This window comes from Diceros bicornis, chromosome 28 (assembly GCF_020826845.1).
Source record: "Diceros bicornis minor isolate mBicDic1 chromosome 28, mDicBic1.mat.cur, whole genome shotgun sequence".
Lineage (NCBI taxonomy): Eukaryota > Metazoa > Chordata > Mammalia > Perissodactyla > Rhinocerotidae > Diceros > Diceros bicornis.
Window position 1 is genome coordinate 38,878,682 of NC_080767.1, and position 21,444 is coordinate 38,900,125.

The 21,444-nt window shown below is 44.8% G+C and overlaps 1 protein-coding gene across 5 annotated transcripts in view; it reads right to left on the minus strand.

Annotated features, from left to right (window-relative positions):
• The window catches only part of RAPGEF1 (Rap guanine nucleotide exchange factor 1), a 143,361-nt gene that overhangs the window by 66,142 nt on the left and 55,775 nt on the right, over window positions 1-21,444 (minus strand). For 3 of the 5 annotated variants that reach the window (XM_058524340.1, XM_058524344.1, XM_058524342.1), the window contains exons 2-4: window positions 5,982-6,121; window positions 5,288-5,401; window positions 658-836 (exon numbers count right to left, since the gene is read on the minus strand). In XM_058524340.1, the coding sequence (XP_058380323.1) occupies window positions 658-836; window positions 5,288-5,401; window positions 5,982-6,121 (433 nt within the window). The remainder of the gene's footprint in view (window positions 1-657; window positions 837-5,287; window positions 5,402-5,981; window positions 6,122-21,444) is intronic. The other 2 variants (XM_058524341.1, XM_058524345.1) reach the window with 1 other exon arrangement.

Sequence of the window (21,444 nt, forward strand, 5' to 3'; positions counted from 1 at the left end):
CTGACAGCCTCTCAAGAAAAAAGCTCCTGCTAGGCTTTCACTTAAGATTACATTTAACACTGCTTTTCTCTCTGTACTTAACAAGAAATATGGGGACATGCTGTTCACTAACCTTTAAGGGGAAAATGCACTCTAGCAATAAAAGCGTTCCCCAACAAAAGCTTCCTGGGATGAGGCTGACTCCATCTCCCATACCTGGCTTCCAATGAATCCAGGTACTGTTTGGGAGGTCCTGGCTCAACACAGGTCAATGTTTCACCGATCCATGCTCTAATGGGGTTCTTCTCTATCTCTTTTGGCCTAATCATCTAAGCAGTTGAGGTCCTTAATAGGCAGGATTTAACGTCACAATAAACTCTGGTTAACATAGGGTACTAGAAGAAAATCAATGGGATTATTACCAATGAGCTAGTGGAAAGAAATAACCACAGACTTACACGGTGATTGTATTTCTAGCGATGGTAGAGATCTCCCTCAGTGTTGAGGCCTCATGAGCTAACAATGACCTCTACCTTGGGAGAGCATCAAGTGATAGCCATGGGGGGCAGGGAGAAGGCTCCTTTCCCTCCCGAAACTCTTCACTGTTCCTAGAAACCTTGAGTAACCCCAAACCAAGACGCCTCCAGACCTCCATTGCTTTGACACAGAGCAGCTCACCTGTGTTGAATTCGAGGATCACTCTGCACCAGGGGTAAGATGGCCTCCAGCACCTTGCTGGCTGACCCTGGAAGCATCTCCAGTACCTTCTTATCAATAGCCATTTTGTCCACAATGGTCTTAAAGTAGCGCAAGGCACTGACAACTTCCTTCTCTTTCTCTTCCAGCCAGCTCAGGTTCTGAAAGGAAATGTTAAGCATAAGGAGGGAGGAGAGAAATTAAAGGGAGCTATTTAAAAATAAATAAATAAAATTTCCTGTAAACTAGCTTGAGATTGACACGAATGGGAAAAGCTTCTTGCTGCAGAAACCAAGCCAAATTATTCTTCTAAGGATTGCAATCAGGATACAGAGGCTAGACTTGAAGGAAGAAGAAGGGGGCTTGGACCAAGCAAGGCTCGTTAGATATTCCTGAACACCCTTCCTGGAACAGAGGCTGATTTGCCCTGAGCCTTGAAAATCTGCTTCTCCTCCTCTACCACACTGAGATATCACCACTAATCTCATTAAGTGCAGTGAGGACTAATTTGCTGGTGGCTGTAGGACACTTAGAGAACCAACAGTTAAGTCCCATGGTGCATATCTATCCAGTAAATCAAATCAAGAAACTCCAGGCCTGTCAAAGATCCGAGGGACTGTGTAAGACTGGACAGAGGCAAGAGCGTTCAAAACCCATTCTCCCAGGACTCCTCTCTAGATTCCCACATTCAACCCAAAGATGCGGCCCTCTCTCGATGAAATGATACAGCTATCCCAAAGGACCTGGAAACCCCAGGGTTAGAAGGGGTGGATGCTCTGGGGTGAAAAGGTGAAGAAGCCAGAGTAGATGGCAAGGACCCAATCACAACTCATGCAGCAACTGCTAACAGTATTCAGGGTCCCTGTGCTCCTGAGAAAAGCCCACTGAAGAGGAAAATAAAACACAGAGCCCCGCATTTCCCAGTATTCAAATTAGCACGCCCAGATCTTTTCTCCTGGACTGCAGGATACCCTGAATCCATGCTCAGTGGGTATACATACCCCTTTGGTTTCTTTCTCCAACCTCTCCCTATATTGGCCCTTATGTCAATGACCCAAGTCCCAGCTGGCTGGCAGGGGAAGGGGAATCAAGGATAATCTATAAAATGGACAAATCCAAAAGGGAATATCTACTCAAGTAGGATCGATTACATGTCCAGTGCAAATTAAGAGTGGTATGTATGAGGAAAACTGCCACCTGTGGGCTCTTTGAGGTCCAGAGAATATATAAATCAAAGCAACTGAGGGCAAGAAGATAATTTCTAGAAAAAGTAGATTTAAACGTTACTCTATAAATATAAAAAATGATATATAATAAAATGATTATGAATCTTTTCTTATAAAATGATGGAGAATGTCATTTTAAGTAAAAAAAAACTCAATAGTGGAGGCATTTATTATGGGAATATCAAAAGAAAAATACATAAATGGGATCAAGAAGTAAATAGCTCCATTAGACAGATAACTTTCAAAGACCTGATTAAATTTCTCTCAATGGGGTACTTCCCAAAAGGTGCTCTGTAGACCAAGGGGAAAAGCACCCCTTTCCCATTCCCATCACTGCAGCCTCTTTACCCTCGCTTTATTTTTCTCTTTTCACTTCCTGACATTTTTGTTGATGTACTGTCTGTTTCCAAGAGGCCAGGCATTGCTTCTCCGCCTCACGGACAAGAGCTCTCTGCTTTGCCATCACCCATCCAGGGCCGAGTGTGAAGGAATCGTGGTGCCTGCAGACATCAAATGCGACTAAAACCACAGAGGGCCAGTCTGGCTAGAGGACGGGGACCACAACACTGCCCTCTCAGCACACCAGGACGTGTCAGGAGCCCGCGATGAGGAAACGTGGGGAGGAAGCAGGAAACATTTTAAGAAACTGTGTCATCAGGTTTGCTCAGGAGACGGGGGGCTAACCTGGGGATGGGAGGCATCTAAGACAGGAAGGCACTTCAGACCAACAAGAGCATTCTCCTGCTGTTTGCAGACAGACCAAATGAGCCACTGAAGAGCCAGGCTGCCCTGGGCTCCTAATAGAGGAGCCGACAACCTAGCAGAGTCAGGTTTCATCCATTAACTCTCCAGCAAATTCAACTCCCAGAATTAATGGCCTCTGAGTGTGATGCCCTCCCCCAGCCCTTCAGCTGTTAAATCTGGCTTCTTGCAAAATGCAGCCAGCAGTCAAGAGAGTTTACAATGAGACACTAGACCGAGCGCTCGCTAGAACTGGGAACTGGAGGCCTTGGCTTTGCTGAAGTTGCCCAGCTGCCCCACCTGCACAGGCCCTCCTGCCTGGGGGATTAGGTGCCACCATCGGTCCAAACAAACCTGGAAACTCCATGAGGCTAGCAGTGCAGGGGGGAGGGCCTAGATCCAAAGCTACCACTGGGCTTGGGGACCAATGGGCTTCATGCTCCTCATCCGCAAAACAGGGAGAATCATATCTCGCCTGGGTAATCTACAGAGGATGATGTGGGGGTCTGAATGAGAATGTATATGGAAGTATTTCATAAAATTTAATGGAAAAACAGATTTTGATTAAGAAAACTTGGGCCAGAGCCCAAGCTCTCTGTATACTGGGAATAATAAAAGCTTCCGCACAGTTATAGTGAGGAGTAAATAAGACAGCAGGTGCAATCACCCAGGACAGGGCCTAGGCAAAGAGAGACCCTCAGAAAGCTGCAGGTGAGTCTGAATCTGTACTTGAATCTATCTGACGACAGCAAACGGCAGACTATTGTAAGATTTCTCTGCAGAGTCTCCGGGTTCATACACCTTGGCAGATTCCCCAACACTTCCAGTCCTGTCTGTGGGCCTCCACTAAATGACAGATGAGTACTCACTTTATCTCATGCAGGCGACTTGGGGCAGAGCAAAGAAATTCAATCCTTCTTAAAGGGTGACGACCAAAGACTGGGGTTACCTTCTTCCCTGGGTGAAGATCATGCCCACAGCTTCTTGCTACAGAACAGGGTTTCTCAGCTGCGGCACTGCTGATGTTCGGGGTGGATAATTCTTTGTTGGGGATGGGGGAGGGGTGCTGTCCTGTGTACGTAGGATGTTTACCAGCATCCCTGGCCTCTACTCACCAGATCCACCACTTGCTTCACTTTCCTAGTTGTGACAACCAAAAATGTCTCCAGCCATTGCCAAAGGTCTCCTGGAGTTTACAGGAACCCTACAAAGTGAAGGGTACTCCCCAATTTTCCCCCATAACCCCTCTTGGAGTAATGAAGAAAGGGGGAAAATTCCAAGAACAGAGTGGTTGAAACAGTTTCTTAACAGAGTTCACTGGCAGAACACGTTTGTTAGTGAATCATTTTACTCTGGACTGCCTGGACTAGTGTTGGATGACAACTGGCACTCTTCTTGGAGTTGAACAGTAAACTCAGCTCCAAGAGGTTGCTAAACAGATTGTAAAAAAAAAAATCATTGTGGTACAGACCAAATCCTCTACTTTATTACTCTTCTTCAATCTGGAATTTAGATCAATCTGGCAAACACTGAATATTTCACTCTTGCTCTCAGCCTCCTTTTGTTAACAGATGGGGCAGGAAAAACAATTACTCAACAAAAGACTTCTGGATTTAAAACTTTTATTTTCTCCACTTTTAATTAGAATTGTAAGATATTCTGCTGGTCAATGTAAAAACAAAAATAGGAGCACTGCAAAATTCAAGAATTATGTGTATGTAACAGGGTTGTTTTTGCCAGTGGCGTTAAACTGATGGCTGTATCAACAGTTCTACTACAAACTATGCTCTGGACAATCACTAGAGGACTAAGGATCTATTTGTCTGCAAGGCTTGTTTTTATTTTACATTGCTGAGTTTAATTTTGTTTTTATGTTTACTTATGTGTGTGGGTTAACATTTAGATTTGTGAGATATTCAAAAATAAACTCGGTTCTTCATAAAGAATACATGTAGCATCACAAGTTTCAACTTGGACGTCACATGGCCTTCGTTCAAATCTCAGCTTCACCACCCTTCTTCTGTGGGACTTTGGCCAGATGCTTAACATGTCTATAGCCTCAGTTTCCTTTTCTGCAAAATGAGTTTCCACCTCCCAGAGCTGTTATAAGGATTAAGTAAGAGACAAGTATCAAGCACTCAGCGTGGGGCTAAGAAAGGCGAGGAAAATGCGAGCACACACAAGGAGCCCATGGCTCTGAGCGCCCCTGTTCTGGCAGCCTCACCATACCTCATGAGTCTTGCTAGACACCTAACAGAGCACCTTCCACGTCAGACGCCCTTCCCTTTCTCAACAGTGCAGAGCATCTCAGCAACTCAAGGAAAGAACAGCTGGTCTTGAGATGAGACTCACCCACTTCCCCTGGAACCCGTTGGACCCAAGCAGCACACCCAAACCAACCCCAGAAGAGATCCCCGAGGTTTCGCCACGGAGTACTGAGCTCTCTCCAAAGAACACGGGGCCTGGATAAACTCTTACTTTTACCCAAGGTCCCTTGGACTGTTTCCTGAACAATTAAGCCCACAGTTGCCACCCAATTGAACACAATGATACTCAATAGATTTTTTTTCCATCCCCAAAACCATAGGCCAGGATTCTGCAGTAGAAGGCAAGGCAAACCCAATTGTTCTTAACATCACACTGACCTTCTGCCTTTGAGACCTGGAAGCCACAGCACTGGTGGACATAAATTCTACTGCCTGCTGCTCCAGATCCAAGGGGATAGGGTAGCCCTCTGGTAGAAATCTGTCTGTTGCCTCCTGGAAGAGAGGAAACCTGGATTCCTACAGAGCTTGAAATGGCCATTTTAGGCTGAAGGGAGGGGATCGTCAAAATCAATAGCGTTTCAATACACCTGGCTTGACTGGCCCTGTTGAATTGACTAGTGTTTGAGGACATCTTTGGCTGGGTTTCAGGGATTTTGCATGTCTCAGAGCATGGGCCCTACAGCCAAATGATGGATGTTCTGGACATCACAATCTTCCCTACATGTGTGTGTGTGCCAGGGCAACGTGGGGCTCTGTGGGACAGGGAGGCAGCATCCTGGGGTGTGAACATGACGCGCTGAGCTGTTTTAAATGCCCAGATGATGACACATGTGGAAAAGGAACACTGTCCTAGCTAATCGAGCTTGATTCTGATTAACATGAGAAACACTCACCCACCCTAAAGGTTCATATTTCACAAGGACGCTGAAGGCCCCACTTGGAACCATGGAATGCTATGGATTAGGTATTCTATACTGAAAGCTCAATCCTCAGGGAATGAACTTAAAAATAGCACAAACTCATATTGCTCACAGCAGGCGAAGGCCAGGAGAAACGCCTAGAGTCAGCTTACTTTGTTCACAGGCTTCTCCGGAATTTTCACAGACACCTCAGCTGGTTTTCCCTTCTTTGATGGCGTTCTCTTGATTTTGGGCGAGTGGAATTTGTCCATCAGCTTCATGGTGAAGGAGGAGAGATGAGAACGCTGAGAGTCTGAAAACAGAGGGTACTAATTGTTAGAGGCAGAGTGGGAAGGAGCTGTGGTTCACTGACCTTTTGTGGAAATGAGTATCGTTCCAAAACAAATCTTTTTCCCTGGCTGTTCAGAGTTACAAAGGAAAGGAAATATGGATCCATTAAAACATTTCTGCTTGCATGTTTCAATTTTTGCAATTTCTGTCTAGCTTAGGTTGTTCAGAATTATGGAAGTCAAAGGCAGTCAAAATGGGTACAGAAAAAGAACTTGCAAATATTTCCAAGTGTCCTTATAGAGTTTGTTATGATGATCTAACCAACGTCCAAGGGAACTGGCCAAGAAGAAAGAAGACCAAAGTAGAATCAAAGAAATGTAGGATGTAAACCGGAAAGGAAGGCCCTTTCAAATCAGCATCCTCATTTTTTGGTTTAGGGAACTGCAACAAGTGACATGGGCAAGGCCTCAGAGTTGGCAGTGGAGATGGAAATAGAACTAAGGTGTTCAAAACCCTCTGGGACACACTAGAAGATTGAATGGTTTCTCCCTGAGATCAAGAACAAGACTAAGGTGTCTGTTCTCACCATTCCTATTCGATGTTGTACTCCAGTAAAAGCCATCCAGATTGGACAGGAAGATGTAAAACTATCTCTGTTTGTAAATGACATGATCTTGTATACGGACAATCCCAAGCGATCCATTAAAAAACTATTAGTACGAATAAACAAATTCGGTAAGCTCACAGGATACAAGATCAATATACAAAAATCAATTGCATTTCTATACAGTAGCAACGAACATTCTAAAATGAAATTTTAAAAAGCTTCCATTTATAAAATCATCACAAAGAATAAAATACTTAAGCATAAATTTAACACAAGAAGTGCAAGACATAATCACAGAAAACTACCAAACATTGCTGAAAGAAATTAGAGACGATCTAAATAAATGGAAAGACATACCATGTTCATGGATCAAAGACTTAATGTTGTTAAAATGGCAATACTCCCCAAATTGATCTACAGATTCAATGTAATCCCTACGAGAACACCAGCTGGCTTTTTTGCAGAAATTGACAATCCAATCGTAAAATCAGCATGGAAATACAAAAGACACAGAATAGTCAAAACAATCTGGAAAAAGAGGAATAAAGTTAGAGGACTCATATTTCCTGACTTCAAAACTTATTACTACTGGGCCGGCCCCGTGGCTTAGCGGTTAAGTGCTCGTGCTCCGCTGCTGGCGGCCCGGGTTCGGATCCCAGGCGCGCACCGAGGCACCGCTTCTCTGGCCATGCTGAGGCCGTGTCCCACATACAGCAACTAGAAGGATGTGCAACCATGACATACAACTATCTACTTGGGCTTTGGGGGAAAAATAAATAAATAAATTAATTAATTAAAAAAAAACTTATTACTACAAAGTTATAGTAATCAAGACAGCATGGCACTGGCATAAGGACAGGCATACAGGTCAATGGAACAGAACCGAGAGTCCAGAAATAAACCCAAGTGTCTTTGGCCAACTGATTTTTGACACAAGTGTCAAGACCATTCAATGGGGGAATGAATATATTTTTCAACAAACGGTGCTGGAACAACTGGATAGCCACATGCAAAAGAATGAATTTGGGCCTTTACCTCAAACTATATACAAAAAGTAACTCAAAATGGGTCAAAGACCTAAATGTAAGAGTTAAAAATATAAAACTCTTAGAAGAAAACATAGAGATAAAATTTTTGTGACCTTGGATTTGGCAATGGTTTCTTAGAGACAACACCAAAAGCACAAGTGACAAAAGAAAAAATAGATAAAAAGGAATTCATTAAAATTAAAAACTTTTTAACTATAGTTATTATGGTGATCATTTCACAATATACACAAATAGTGAATCATTATGTTGTATACCTGAAACTAATATAATGTTATATGTCAATTATACCTGAATAAAAAAATTTTTTTTAACATTTACACTGCAAATGATACCATCAAGAAAGTGAAAAGATAAGCTACAGAATGGGAGAAAATATTTTCAAGTCATATACCTGACAGGGATTTGCACACAGATAACATAAAGAATTCTTAGAATTCAACAATAAAAGACAACCAAATTAAAAATGGGCAAAGGATTTGAACAGACATTTCTCCAAAGAAAATATACAAATGGGTAATAAGCGTATGAAAAGATGCTCGACATCATTAGTCATTAGGGAAATGTAAATCAAAACGATCAAAAGTTACCACTTCAAACTCACTAGGTATAATCAAAAAGACAGTTAATACTAAGTGTTAGTGAGGACTGGGGAGACTGGAACACTCATATAGTGCTGGTGGAAACGTAAAATGGTGCAGCTCCTTTGGAAAATACCTGGCAATTCCTCAAAAGATCAAAGATAGTTACCCTATGACCCAGCAATTCTATTCCTAGGCATATACCCAAAAGAAAGGAAAGTATGTAAGCACATGACTTGTACACAAAAGTTCACAGGTGCATTATTCATAATAACCAAAAGGTGAAAACAAGTCAAATGTCCAAATGTCCATGAATGAATAAATAAAATGTGGTATATCTACACAATGGAATACTACCAGGCAATAAAAAGAAAACTGCTACATGCTACAACATGGATGAATCTTGATAACATTATGCTAAGTGAAAGAAACCAGTCACAAAAGACCACATATTGTATAATTCCATTTATTTGAAATGTCCGAAATCTATAGAGACAGAAAGTAGATTAGTGGTTGCCTAAGACTGAGGGGAGGGGAGAAGGATGGCGATGGACTGCTAATGAGTATGAGGTTTCTTTTGGTAGGGGACAAAATGTTCTAAAATTAGAATCTGGTGATGGTTGCACAACCTAGTCAATTACTGAAAAAAAAATACTGAATTCTACACTTTAAATGAGTCTATGGTATATGTGAATCATATCTAATGAAGCTGTTTAAAAAAAACAAAAACCCACTGAGCAGCCTTCCTTCATCTCACCATTTATCACAGAGTTTTTCAGTGTCTGAAACTATCTTATTAAGTGACTTATTTACGTGTTTGTCTCCTCACAAGAACGCAAACTCGCTGAGGACCTTGTTCACGCCTGCATCCGCAGTGCTAACATGGTATCTGGCTCATAGAAGATGCTTAGTAAACACTCATTCAACAAATGAACAAATCAAACAACCAAAAAATACCCCATGAAAAGGGATGCTTCTTTTGGTAACATTAGAAATTCACAGAAAATACTTCAAAGTGGTTGAAAATTAGGGAACAGAACACGATCCTATGCAATGGAAAAATAAATATTTGTAGTTTTAAAAGTAAAAAGCACTCCCCCTTTCATTTTTTCCAGCAATTTAGTACTAAGAAACCCTTTCAAATAAGTGACATAGCACCTTGTACGACAGGCCTGTCACTATTGTTGCATGTGACCAGAAGGTCAAAGTTCAATTCCTTTGTCAAAGACCTTCCAGGCAGCAGGCAGGATCAGATAAACTATCTGCTCTTTAAAAATTATCTAGGAGCCCACTGCACTCTGGACCAAAGAGAAATGCCAGGGCCTGACCTTCGTTCACATGTGGAGTCAAACCAAACATGGCTTCACGGCTGTCTGCCTGCTGGCCAGAGCTGCAGGAAGCCCTTCTCAGACCCCGAACGTGCAAGCAAATCCACAGGGAGCTAGTGCACCTCTCTCCTCACCTGGAGCAGCTCAGCATGGGGCAGGAGGGGCTCTCTGCACCAGCCCTTGTGTGCCACAGTCAGCTCTGGGACTCAAAGCGGGGGAACCGGGATGGTGTGATTTCTCCAGCTCCCCTCTGCCCGGCCTCTTCTCCTTCCCCACCCAAGTAGGGCGGGTCCCCTATAGAGTTTATACTTCCTTCCTGATACTTCACAATGACATGACCAGTCTAGTCATTCATGTGATGGTTACGAGGGTGAGCTTTGTAGTCAGACTGCTTGGGTAAAAATACTTCAGCGTCACCTCTCTAAGTCATAAGTTTTCTTGTCTGGAAAACAGGGCTGATAACATCGTTCGTCCTGAGATGGCTGATGTGACGTAGATTAAATGAGATGCTGCCTGTGGATGATGCAGTAAGGTACTTATCCAAGTGCCAGGCACATGGTACCTGCTCAACACAGGGAGCTAACCTAACTAACTATATGATCTGGATGGCTAGCAAGGTTATCAAACTCTGAATTCTTATTTCCCAGCTGCTTACAGATCTGAGCCAGGCAACTGTGCCACACTGAACATTTAACTCAGGACCCCGAGTAACTGAGGGCCTTACAAATGCCCACTCTCCTCTTCCTTGAGCACTGAGCAGAAGCCCTAGCCTGTTCATCTATTTCCCTCTTTGGTTCCTTGTGTCTCCTTCTGCGTGGCTCCCCCTGCTGCCCCCATCCCACTCCTCAGCATCCCTCGAGTCACAGCACAGCCCTCACCAGCCAGGTTCCCAAGTCAGATGGGATGTTAGAGCCATGTACTAACTCAGGTGACTTCCGCCCTGGCAAGCAAGACTGAAAGTGGGGCAAGAAAAGCAGACACGAATGGGGAAGTCAGGCAGGACACACGGTTCCTTTGGTTTGCCTTGGTGGTCAAAGATCTTCAGAGACGTGGTCCGGCGAGCCGACTTCTGCCTCTTCTCATCTGCTGCCCGAGTTGCCGTATGTGCAGGCATGGGGCTGAGGGGCTGGCCAGATCCACATTTCTGCTATCATGACCAGGGCGGGACTAGAGTAGGCAAGCAAGGTGTAGAGGGCCCCAAAAGACCTCTCAGGGTCCTGCCGGTGCAGGGCCAGCTCTGATCACGACCCAGAGGCCAGCTAAGGGAACCTCCACCTGAGAGCAGACAGAGCACAGGCAGTATATCACAGCACTCGCTCTCTGCCTCTGCTCTGCCAGCCACAGCCTGAAATTCTAGTCTGTCTTGGGGCACAGCTGGGAATCCACGTCAGCACTTACAGAGAAAGTGCTACAGCTACCAATAAATCTCTCTCCTTGGAGTATTTCATGGCCTCAAAATGGCCAGCTACAGCACACAAGTGATAAATCAAGTGGAGAAAGCAGGTGCTCTGTAGTGCCAACCAACCTCAACTCTGGAAATTGAGGACAGCACTAACTGGGACAGATTTTGACTTGGAGGCTGCTTGTACCTTTTCCCTAAAACAACGGGTTAGCAACACAGGTTTCAGGTGACTTGTGAGGTCACTCAAATAAAGCACTATAACGACCAGTGATAGCAGGATGGGAGGAAGCAACAGATGGCAGCTCTGTTAGGGTTACCTTGCTAACAGCACCAGAGAGACAGGCAGACACACACACACACACACTCTTCCTGCCCCTCTTCTCACGTCCCTCATGCATATCGGGTAGAGGGCAATGCCCAAGAGGTGCTGCCACACTTACTGCAGAGTCTCAGGCAGCTTTACCAGCCACTCTCGGTATTCCCTGGCTTTTCGCTTACGAAGTTACACTTCAGATCTTGTAAATGTGTGTTTTCACAGATTTTCTAGTACTGAAATTAAAATTTTCAAAGATTTCATACACACATATATACAACTTGGAGAGAATTAATCAAAGCCACACATCCACCAATCTAGCCTATCAAACAGAACTTTCAGCAACGATGGAAATGTTCTTCATCTGCACTGTCCAACATGACAGCCACTAGTGGCTACTGAGTACCTGAAATGCGGCTAGTGTGACAGAGGAACTGAACTTTTATTTAACTGTAACTAATTTAAACAGCCACATGTGGCTGGTGGCTGCCACACTGGACAGCACAGCTCTAGAAGTAGACCGTTAGCAGTTCACTGATGCCACCACACGCTCTGTCGTAATCACATCTCTCTTTCCAACAACAGGCAACCATGATTCTGATTTTGTCCTGAGCATCCCTTACTTTTTGCGACAGTTTACATCTGTAAGCATAGTTTAATTTATAAGTTTGTGAACTTTACCTAAATAGTAGTGTACTGTAAATATTCTCACGCTCTTGCTTTTCACTCAGTGGTAGGTCTGGCAGTTAACCATGCTGAAGCATACATATGTGCTTTCATTTTCAGTGCTGTGAAAGTCTATCTATTCTGTAATACCAGTTTATTTATCTGCTCTCCTGTCAGCGGACATTGGATTGTTTCCAGCTTTTATAAACAACGCTACTCTGAACATTCTCATCCATGTCTCCTGGAACACACCAAGAGCTTTCTATGAAGAGAATGGCTGAACTATAGAGTAAATGCCATATTTAATTGTATAGATATTGCCAAATGATTTTCCAAAGTGGCTGTGCCACTGTGCAGTCCCACTAGCAAGGTTAAGAGAGCCTCAGTTGCTCCATACCCCACCAGCACCTGGGATTGCCCGACTCGCATACTTTCCATATGGCCATGCCTAACCAAAGGAAACAAACGCCCTCCTTCACACGGAAATGCTGTAAGTGGGTATCCTATTGTGATCTATCAAATCTGGGACAGCAACTTCAAAGGTCATTGATAGAACTTAAGAAAACAAAGTTTTAGACCTCTGCTCAGTGTGACATTTACACCCAGGAAGGTCAGGAACCCCCAATGACTAATCTGCTAGTCATTTCTTCCAGAGGAAGGCGAGATGACACGGCCTCACAATTTCTGTATAAATGGCCACGAGGTTACTAAGAGCAGGCATTTTCTTGGGCAACCATCACAGGCTGCAGATCCAGCTGTCAGACAAATGTCGAAAGAGGAGGACAGGCTGGAGAAGAGGCACGTGGCCTGCTCACAGAATCACGTCTCAGCAAAAAACAAAACACACCAAAGCCAAACCAATTTCTTCCCAAGTAGTCTGCCAGGTGTCACTATTTCACTTTCAAATTTTCATCTTGCCCCTCGAACAGGCCTAACAACGATCTCAGCCTGTTGTTGACAAATGTTCAGGTCAACTGCCTGTCAAATGTCACTTGCAGCAGCAGCTGGGATCCCAACTTAGCAGTGGTTTCTGTCCAGGCTTAATTCGGCCCTGGACAGGGGAGTCTCCAATATCAACCACACAAGGGACCACAAAGTCAGGGTCATGGTGGACAACACTCTGAGGCAGTTCCAAAATTATTGCAGCCAATCTTGAGAAACACCATGGTGTTAATTTCCTGTTACCTCCAGCGTGCTGAGCGCAGAACTGCGCCACAGGGAAGGACTTCCACTGTCTGCTTATGTGGGTTCCACTGGTCCAAGCCCACTTCCCTAACCCACACCCCCACTCTCCAAATGAGTAAAAAGGACAACTAGATTGGAGAAGTGACTTGAAGACATTAGGAAGAAACTTTTTAAACATGAGGATTTCAGATTTTTACTTATCCAGAATTTTACAGACTGTAGCGTAAAGATAAAGACACGAGTCCCGGCCGAGCGGCTCGTGGGCACAGCGGGCAGCTCATGGGCTTTGGAGTCAGCCCGTCTGTGCTTCAACCCGAGCTCGGCCACGACCTTGGACAAACCTTTCATCTCTCTGAGTCGTGGGCTCCTTGTCTACAGAACAAGCATAACCTCGGGACCCACCTCCTCAGGTTGCTGTGAGGATTAAACGTGACCCGGTGTGTAAAGCATTTAGCCAAGGACCTGATATACAGCAAATGCTCCATGAATGGCAGCCGTTATCGTTATTTGATAACATCGCCAGGCCTCTGCCAACACTTAATAAAGCAAAAGCTAAAAATAATCCCAGCCTAGCAAAGCAGAAAGCAAGCTGATGTTTCATTTTTTCCAACAATTTCCATATTAAAATATCCTCTGTCTTACTTAGTATAGAACTACTCAAGTTAAAACAGAAGGAAAATAATAATTGGAGTTTTGTCATGAAAATCTGTTCATATTACCCATTTGCTCAGGAAGTCTACCAGTAACTATGACGCTGCTGTGAGTGCTGATGGAAATATTAAATATATCTTTTTCTTTTTCAGCAACAAAAGTAAAACAATCTCATTATAAAAATCCAAGCAGTGCAAAAATATATAACACAGAAAGTGAAAACCTCTCATAGCTCCACATATGGCAGAGCTGAAATATGTTTTTGACTTGTTTTTTTAACTTAACAATACGTTGTGGGCATTTTTCCCTGTGAGCATGGTTAATGGTTGAATAATGTTCTGTTGAAAAGCTGACAACAACACATTTAACTAGTCCCCTGACGGTTCCTAACTTTTGCTCTTCAAACAATGCTGCAGGGATGAACATCCTTGTGCTCGCCTCTCTGGGCATCTGTATGAGACAGACTCCTAGAAATGGAACTGTTAGGTCAAAGGTCTGAGCACTGAAAACTGGATAAGATACCATCCAGCTGCCCTGAGCTGGATGTAGGCCAGCAGGGGCTGTGCCAAACAGTGAGTCTCGGGGCAGAGGCAGAAGAGGTGGGGTGCAGGAAAGAGCCTAGGCCTACGGGGCCCCCACCATCTCTGGAAGAAACCAGGCTGCACCTTAGATTTGGGCTCAAATCTGAAAGAGCCACCATTTTCATTTTATTTGCATAACTGGTAAGGATTAAAATAGATTCAGAATTGAACAGACACTTCACAAAAGGTGATATCCAAATGGCCAAAAAACAGATGACAAGGTGCTCAATTCCATTTCTAATCAGCAAAAAATAAATTAAAACCATAAAGCAATACTACTACATACACTCTAGAAAGGATAAAAAGAAAGAACGGAACACTAAGTGATGGCGAGGATGAAGAGCAACAGACACTCTTCACCTACTGCTGCAGAGAGGGTGAATCCAGCCCACAGTTGAACATATGCTTCCCCTGTGGCCCAGTGATCCTGCTCCTGGTGCATACCCCAGAGGAATGCCTACAAGGGCTCATCATAAGACATGACCAGGATATTCAAAGCAGCACCACCCAAATGCCTGTCAACAGGGGAACGGATAAACTGTGGCACGTTCACACACAGAATACTACGCAGCAGTGAGAATGAACCATCTACACCTACACACAACAATATGGATGAATGTCACAGAGCAGAAAGGAGCCAGACACAAAAAAGCATATTTTGTATGATTCCATTTATATAAATACAAAAACAGGCAAAATTAATCTATGATTTTAGGCGTCAAGATAGTGGTTATGCTCACCAACTGGGAGAAGATATTTGCAAATCATATATCCGACAAGGGGTTAATTTCCAAAACATATAAAGAACTCATACAACTCAAGAACAAAAAAAACAACCCAATAAAAAACGGGGAGGGGCCAGCCCCATGGCTTAGCGGTTAAGTGCACGCGCTCCGCTACTGGCGGCCCGGGTTCGGATCCCGGGCGCGCACCGACACACTGCTTCTCCAGCCATGTTGAGGCGGCGTCCCACATACAGCGACTAGAAGGATGTGCAATTGTGACATACAACTATCTACTGGGGCTTTGGGGAGAAAAAGGAGGAGGACTGGCAATAGATGTTAGCCCAGGGCCAGTCTTCCTCAGCAAAAAGAGGAGGATTGGCATGGCCATTAGCTCAGGGCTGATCTTCCTCACATACACACACAAAAAAAAGGGCAGAGGATATGAACAGACATTTTTCCAAAGAAGATATACAGATGGCCAACAGGCACATGAAAAGATGTTCAACATCACTAATTATTAAGGAAATGCAAATCAAAACTACAATGAGATATCACCCCCCACCTGTCAGAATGGCTATAATTACCAAGACAAAAAATAACAAACGTTGGAGAGGATGCGGAGAAAAGGGAACCCTCATACACTGCTGGTGGGAATGCAAACTGGTGCAGTCACTACGGAAAACAGTATGGAGATTTCTCAAAAAATTAAAAATAGAAATACCATATGATTCAGCTATCTCACTACTGCGTATTTATCCAAAGAACTTGAAATCAACAATTGAAAGAGATTTATGCACCCTTATGTTCACTGCAGCATTATTCACAATAGCCAAGACATGGAAGCAACCCAAGTGCCCATCAACGGATGAATGGATAAAGAAGACGTACTATATATATATATACAATGGAATACTACTCAACCACAAAAAAAGACGAAATCATCCCATTTGCAACAACACGGATGGACCTTGAGGGTACGATGTTAAGCAAAATAAGCCAAACAGAGAAAGACAAACACCACATGATTTCACTCATGTGAAAGATAAACAAACATACGGATTAAAGAGAACAGATTAGTGGTTACCAGAAGGGAAGGAGATTGGGTGAAAGGGGTAACAGGGCACATATGTATGGTGATGGATAAAAATTAGACTGTTGGTGGAGAGCACGATGCAGTCCATATAGAAAGTGACAGATAATGTATACCTGAAATCACACAATGTTATAAACCATTATGACCTCAATAAAGTAACTGGGGAAAAAAAAAGATAGTGGTTACGTGTGAGGGGGGATGATAAGCAGGCGACCCAAGGGAGTGAGCTACGGTCTGTTTCTCTACTGGAGTCGGTTACACTGCTGTGTTCAATTTATGAAAATTCTGCAAGCTGCACATTTAAGACAGACGTAATCTTCCAATACGTGGTATACTTCAATAAAATGTTGAAATAGACTAGACACAAAGGTCTAAGGTTCTTCTAAAAAAGAGTCCACATGATTTCTACAGGGGTCAGATTAACAGATCATTTAAAATTTAAGGAAATCCTATTCCCCCAAGAAAAAAAATGTACATATTTAACCATGAATAGTCCAGAAGGAGTTATCTTCCCAAAGAACTCTGCATTGACTATCTCAGGAGGAATCTGTGGATACTCAGGAAGCTTTGTTTCATCTTTGCAAAAACAGTAAAAGAGCCTATATAAATGTAAATACAGCTTATGATCTTAAATCACCAGCAAATAAATGTTTTCTAATCTCCTTTCCCTTATTATATGGAAAATTCAAAGAACTTAATGTAAATACAGTTATATCCTATAATTTCTTTTATTTTTAACCAAGACTGAATCAATGTATTTTTGTTTAATAATAATAGCACCTATTCATGAGGTTAGTCTAAGAATTAAAACCACTATTCATTCAAATAATATTTGAGCATTGCATCAGTGCCAGGCCTTGGATAAGTACTGAGGAACCCTCCTCCCAGACTTCCAGGGGAGCCTGAGTCAGGCAGTGGATGGACGAGTGTGAGTGAAGGAGACAGATGGAGCTGGAGGTACACATCTGGGACCTGGCAGCATACAGATGACACGGGAAGCCGAAAGGGTGGAGGAGAACCTGGGATATGAGCTGACAGAGAAGAGGTCCAGCTCACTTGACTGTTGAGTGGTCTACACACCAGCTCTTTGTGATTCCCCTGGATGGGTCACAGGCAGCTCAAGCACAACAAGCCCCACTCTGTATTCCTGATACTCCCTCCCCAAACCTGCTGTCACTACATCTTGGTAAACAGGAAACTTCACCCTCCCAGTAGCTCAGGTCAACATTCTTGATCATCCAATCCTTCAGCAAATTCTGTTAGTTCTACCTCAACGTTATATTCAGAATCGCACCAGTATCACCACCTGCCCCACTATCACCCTGGCCCAAGGCCCCGGCACTTCTCACCTAGACCACTATGATGGTTTCTAGAGGGTCCCCTGCTCCTTGCCTTTCTAGAGTCTTCTCAACCCAGCAACCAGAGTGATCCTTGTAAAAGGTAAGTCCGGTTATGTTGCCCCTCTGCTCAAACCCATCCCGCGGCACCTCTTCTCACGCAGAGAAAGAAGCAGAGCCCTTCAGAGGTCTCCGGGCCCGCCATGATTTGCACCGTGTGTGTGCCACTCCCAACCCCCACCCCACCAGTGCCCCCTACAACACACACGCACCTTTGGGAGTAAGCCCATCCACAGGAACCCTGTTCCCTGACGGCCCCCTCGTGGGGAGGCCTGACAAGTACAAAGTGGCTATAACTGGATGGGTAAAGCTAGTCTAATCCTAACATTTGAAAATTAGGAAGCTCATCTGGCTCCAAAAGCAAGCTTCATCCTTTAAGCAAGTCTTTACCAGAATTCAGAATTTATTCAGCATTCAGGGGAGAAAAAAGGTTCTACTCACTGGTCCCTTGAGACCCTGATGACCATCAAATCTTACTCATTTTGGAATCTGACACTGAGACCAACAACTGGCGCACAGTGAAAATAAACACGTGCTTGTTAGGGAACACGCAGACAAAAGGTCAACGAACGAGTTCTGTAACAACGAACAACTACGTTCAGCCTATACCAGAGTGTGACATCTGATTAGCCATGAGGATGGGACAGTTGATACGGGTTTTTAATATCACTCTCTAAGGAGCACCAACGCACTAGTCGGTGACGACTCAATCGAGAACTTCCTTTGGCGGGAGCTTCCGTCTGGGTTACCCGGGTTAACAGAATGTCTGTTGTTCAAGCCACTTCCAGGGCTGAAACAAGATAAACACCACACCTTCCCCGCCCCTCTGGGTCTCCAGAGGACGGTGGACTCTCTGGGCCAGCGCCGTCCAACAGAAACACAACAGGAGCCACACTCGTAATTTAAAAATATTTTTTAATTAACCCAATTTATCCACAATATTATCATTTCAACATATAATTAATATAAAAACTATTAATGAGACGTTTTACCCTTCTTTTCTTTCATTCGAGGTTTTTAAACTCTGGTGTGTATTTTATGCTTCCAGCCATTTCCAGGGCTCCCGGAGCTCTCGGCCCTCACCTCCCACGCTGCGGAGGGCTGGAACTGGACTGCTGATTCCACTGGCCTCTGGAAAGAGAGAGCTTTGGGCTGGGCTGGATTTGACTGCTCAGGCTTGTGTCACTGAAGTCCTCAAGGCTGCTTGCCTCTCCTCAGAAGGACAGACAACGGGGGTGGGGGGGGGGAAGAAGGCAGGGGGCCGCGCTCGCCCTCAGGCTGGGATCAAGGGCAGCACGTGAGTGCCCGGCTGTGAGCCTCCCATCACACTTCCCACGTGGAGGCACTGCAAGATCGCATTCTAACCAGAACCCGGCACAGGGACAGGGACTGAGGAAAGGTCACCGTGCGTCTGGAGGCCTGAGGTGGAGTGCAGGAAGAGGAGGCAGCCTTCGCGTCCACAGAAGACATTTCTGACACTCACAGCTTCCAAACAACGCAAACCGATTTCCTCTGGCGGCAGGAACCACGGACATACATAGTGGCACCGACACCATGTCCTACTGCTATGATACGTGGGCAAACAGGAGCGACACCGACCTCTGCACGTGGCCAAGGACAGCCCCGTGAACTTATTCCCACTCTACCTGCAGCTCTGGTGTAAGCGAAACCCCTCGATGTGTGTGACTCTCGATAATTCTACCTCCTGGGGCCTCATTTTTCTCATCTGTAAAATGGGAATAATTATCCTCACCTCACTGGGCTGTTACGAGGATGTGATAAAGTACTCTATGTAAAGTCATTTAGCCAGTTCTGGCATTTTGTAAACGTTAAATAAATGTTAAACGTTAAATGAACACTAAAAACTAAACATTAAAGAAATAAACGTTAAATAAACGTCATCTGCTGCTACCCAAATTTTTCTGAGATAAATGCCACCATTTTGAGTGGGCAATTATTATTTTTTAATACAGTAGAATTTAAAAATAGAGGAGAAAATTCATTGAGCGGTACTCTTATGATTTGAGCACTTTTCTACATGTATGTTACACTTTAATAAAAAAATTTTTATTGAAAAAAAGAAAGCAGAGCAGAGATGAGGAGGGAAGCTGGATTCTTGGTGACATTGTCTGGGCTGCTAGATCCAGCTTTACCTGAGGCTCAATTGTCTCTCAACTTCCAGCAACAGGGGGGAAAAAAAGAGAGGAGAATCCAATAACTAACGTATCTTGTAGGATTTAACTAGAAGCCACAGTCTCCATCAAGTAAACTTTTGCATGTGAACAAAGCATGGAGAGAATCTCCTGGGGGGCTTCCTCTTCCCTATTTGTCAAAGAGGGCTCTGAATAAATCCACATGAAGAATTTTCCTGAGACTTACTCCTATTATGAAACATTCATCACATAATGGACAGCTCTCTGGGATCAAGAGCTGCTTCTCTCCTGGGGCCCAATCAAGTGGCTAAACTAGCAGCTCCTGATTTTAAATATCCCATTAGAAGCCGGGCCCTGTGTGGAAAGACCTCCACATCTTATCCCTGACCCTCACACTAACACCGGAAGGGAAGGATTCTTACCACCATTTGACAGATGCAGAAACCAAGTCATAGGGGCCTTCTCCCCACCCTCAGCCCCCACAGACAAGGCAACTGCAGCCCTAACATGTGCCATGAACCACTCAAGGTCAGCCTGTCCCTAGGGTGGCTGACTCCCAAGAAAATATTTCTTTTCTATTACTGTTTGAAATTGACCTAGATGTTCCTAAAGCCAGACTTCATAGACTTTGGAGATGTGAAATAGTCATTTCTCCAGTTTTAATTCCAGAGACCAGAGAGAGAGAGGGAGGGAGGGGGGCAGGGAGGGAAGGAGCGAGGGGGAGGGGGAGGAGGGGGGAGAGGGAGGAGAGGGGGAGGGGAGAGGGGGGAGAGGGAGGAGAGGGGGAGGAGGGTGGGGGAGAGGGAGAGGGAGAGGGAGAGGGAGAGAGGGAGACAACAGTTTATCCTGAGTAAACATACCAACGCACTGGGCAGAAAGTAAGCAGACCAAAGCGCATCACAGCACTGGGGACCCTGGCTGCAATGGGAAGCGAAGTCCACCCTAACCTTTGTCCTTTAGGTGGAGTTGTTTGGAGCGGCCTCCGTCCCTCGGAGGCACTTGCACGTTAGGACTGGTGCCAGTTTAGAATGCCAACAATGCTCCTCAAGGGCCGCAGAGCTGCTTCTTCAGCATCATGTCACCAGCAAGGCAGCCCGAGTTGCGGGCAGGAAGGCCTGTTTGTATGGGGCCAGGCCACAGTGATGGGGCACACGGTGCTCGCGGGCAGTGGAGGCTGTGGCAGACAGTGACTCCGTCGGCCTCAGCGGCGCTCAGCCCTGCTCAGGGACCCCGGGAACGCACCATTTGTCAGACCACCCTCTGGGCTTCCAGAGGAAAACAACAGTTTCATCTGCCAGTGAGCACATATTCATCTATTTACTTCCCAGGCAACGGAGGAAGGAGCTGGGAGCCACAATCCCTAGCAGCTTGGGACACTGCAGAAAGAGCTCACTGGGCAGAGGACGAGGAAAGTGAGAGGACAGAGGTCGCATGTCAAGCCCCTTCCCTATCACCTCAGGGAAATGGTGCAGCAGACAACGCAGGCCAGGCGGTATGTGGCGTCTGCATCCTTCACTCCTTGATTCCACACATAGTGATGTGCCAAGCATTTGCCAAGTGCTAGGGTCAGCAAGAGGAGCAGGACACAGCTCCTCCCTCCACGGGGCTCCCAGTCTC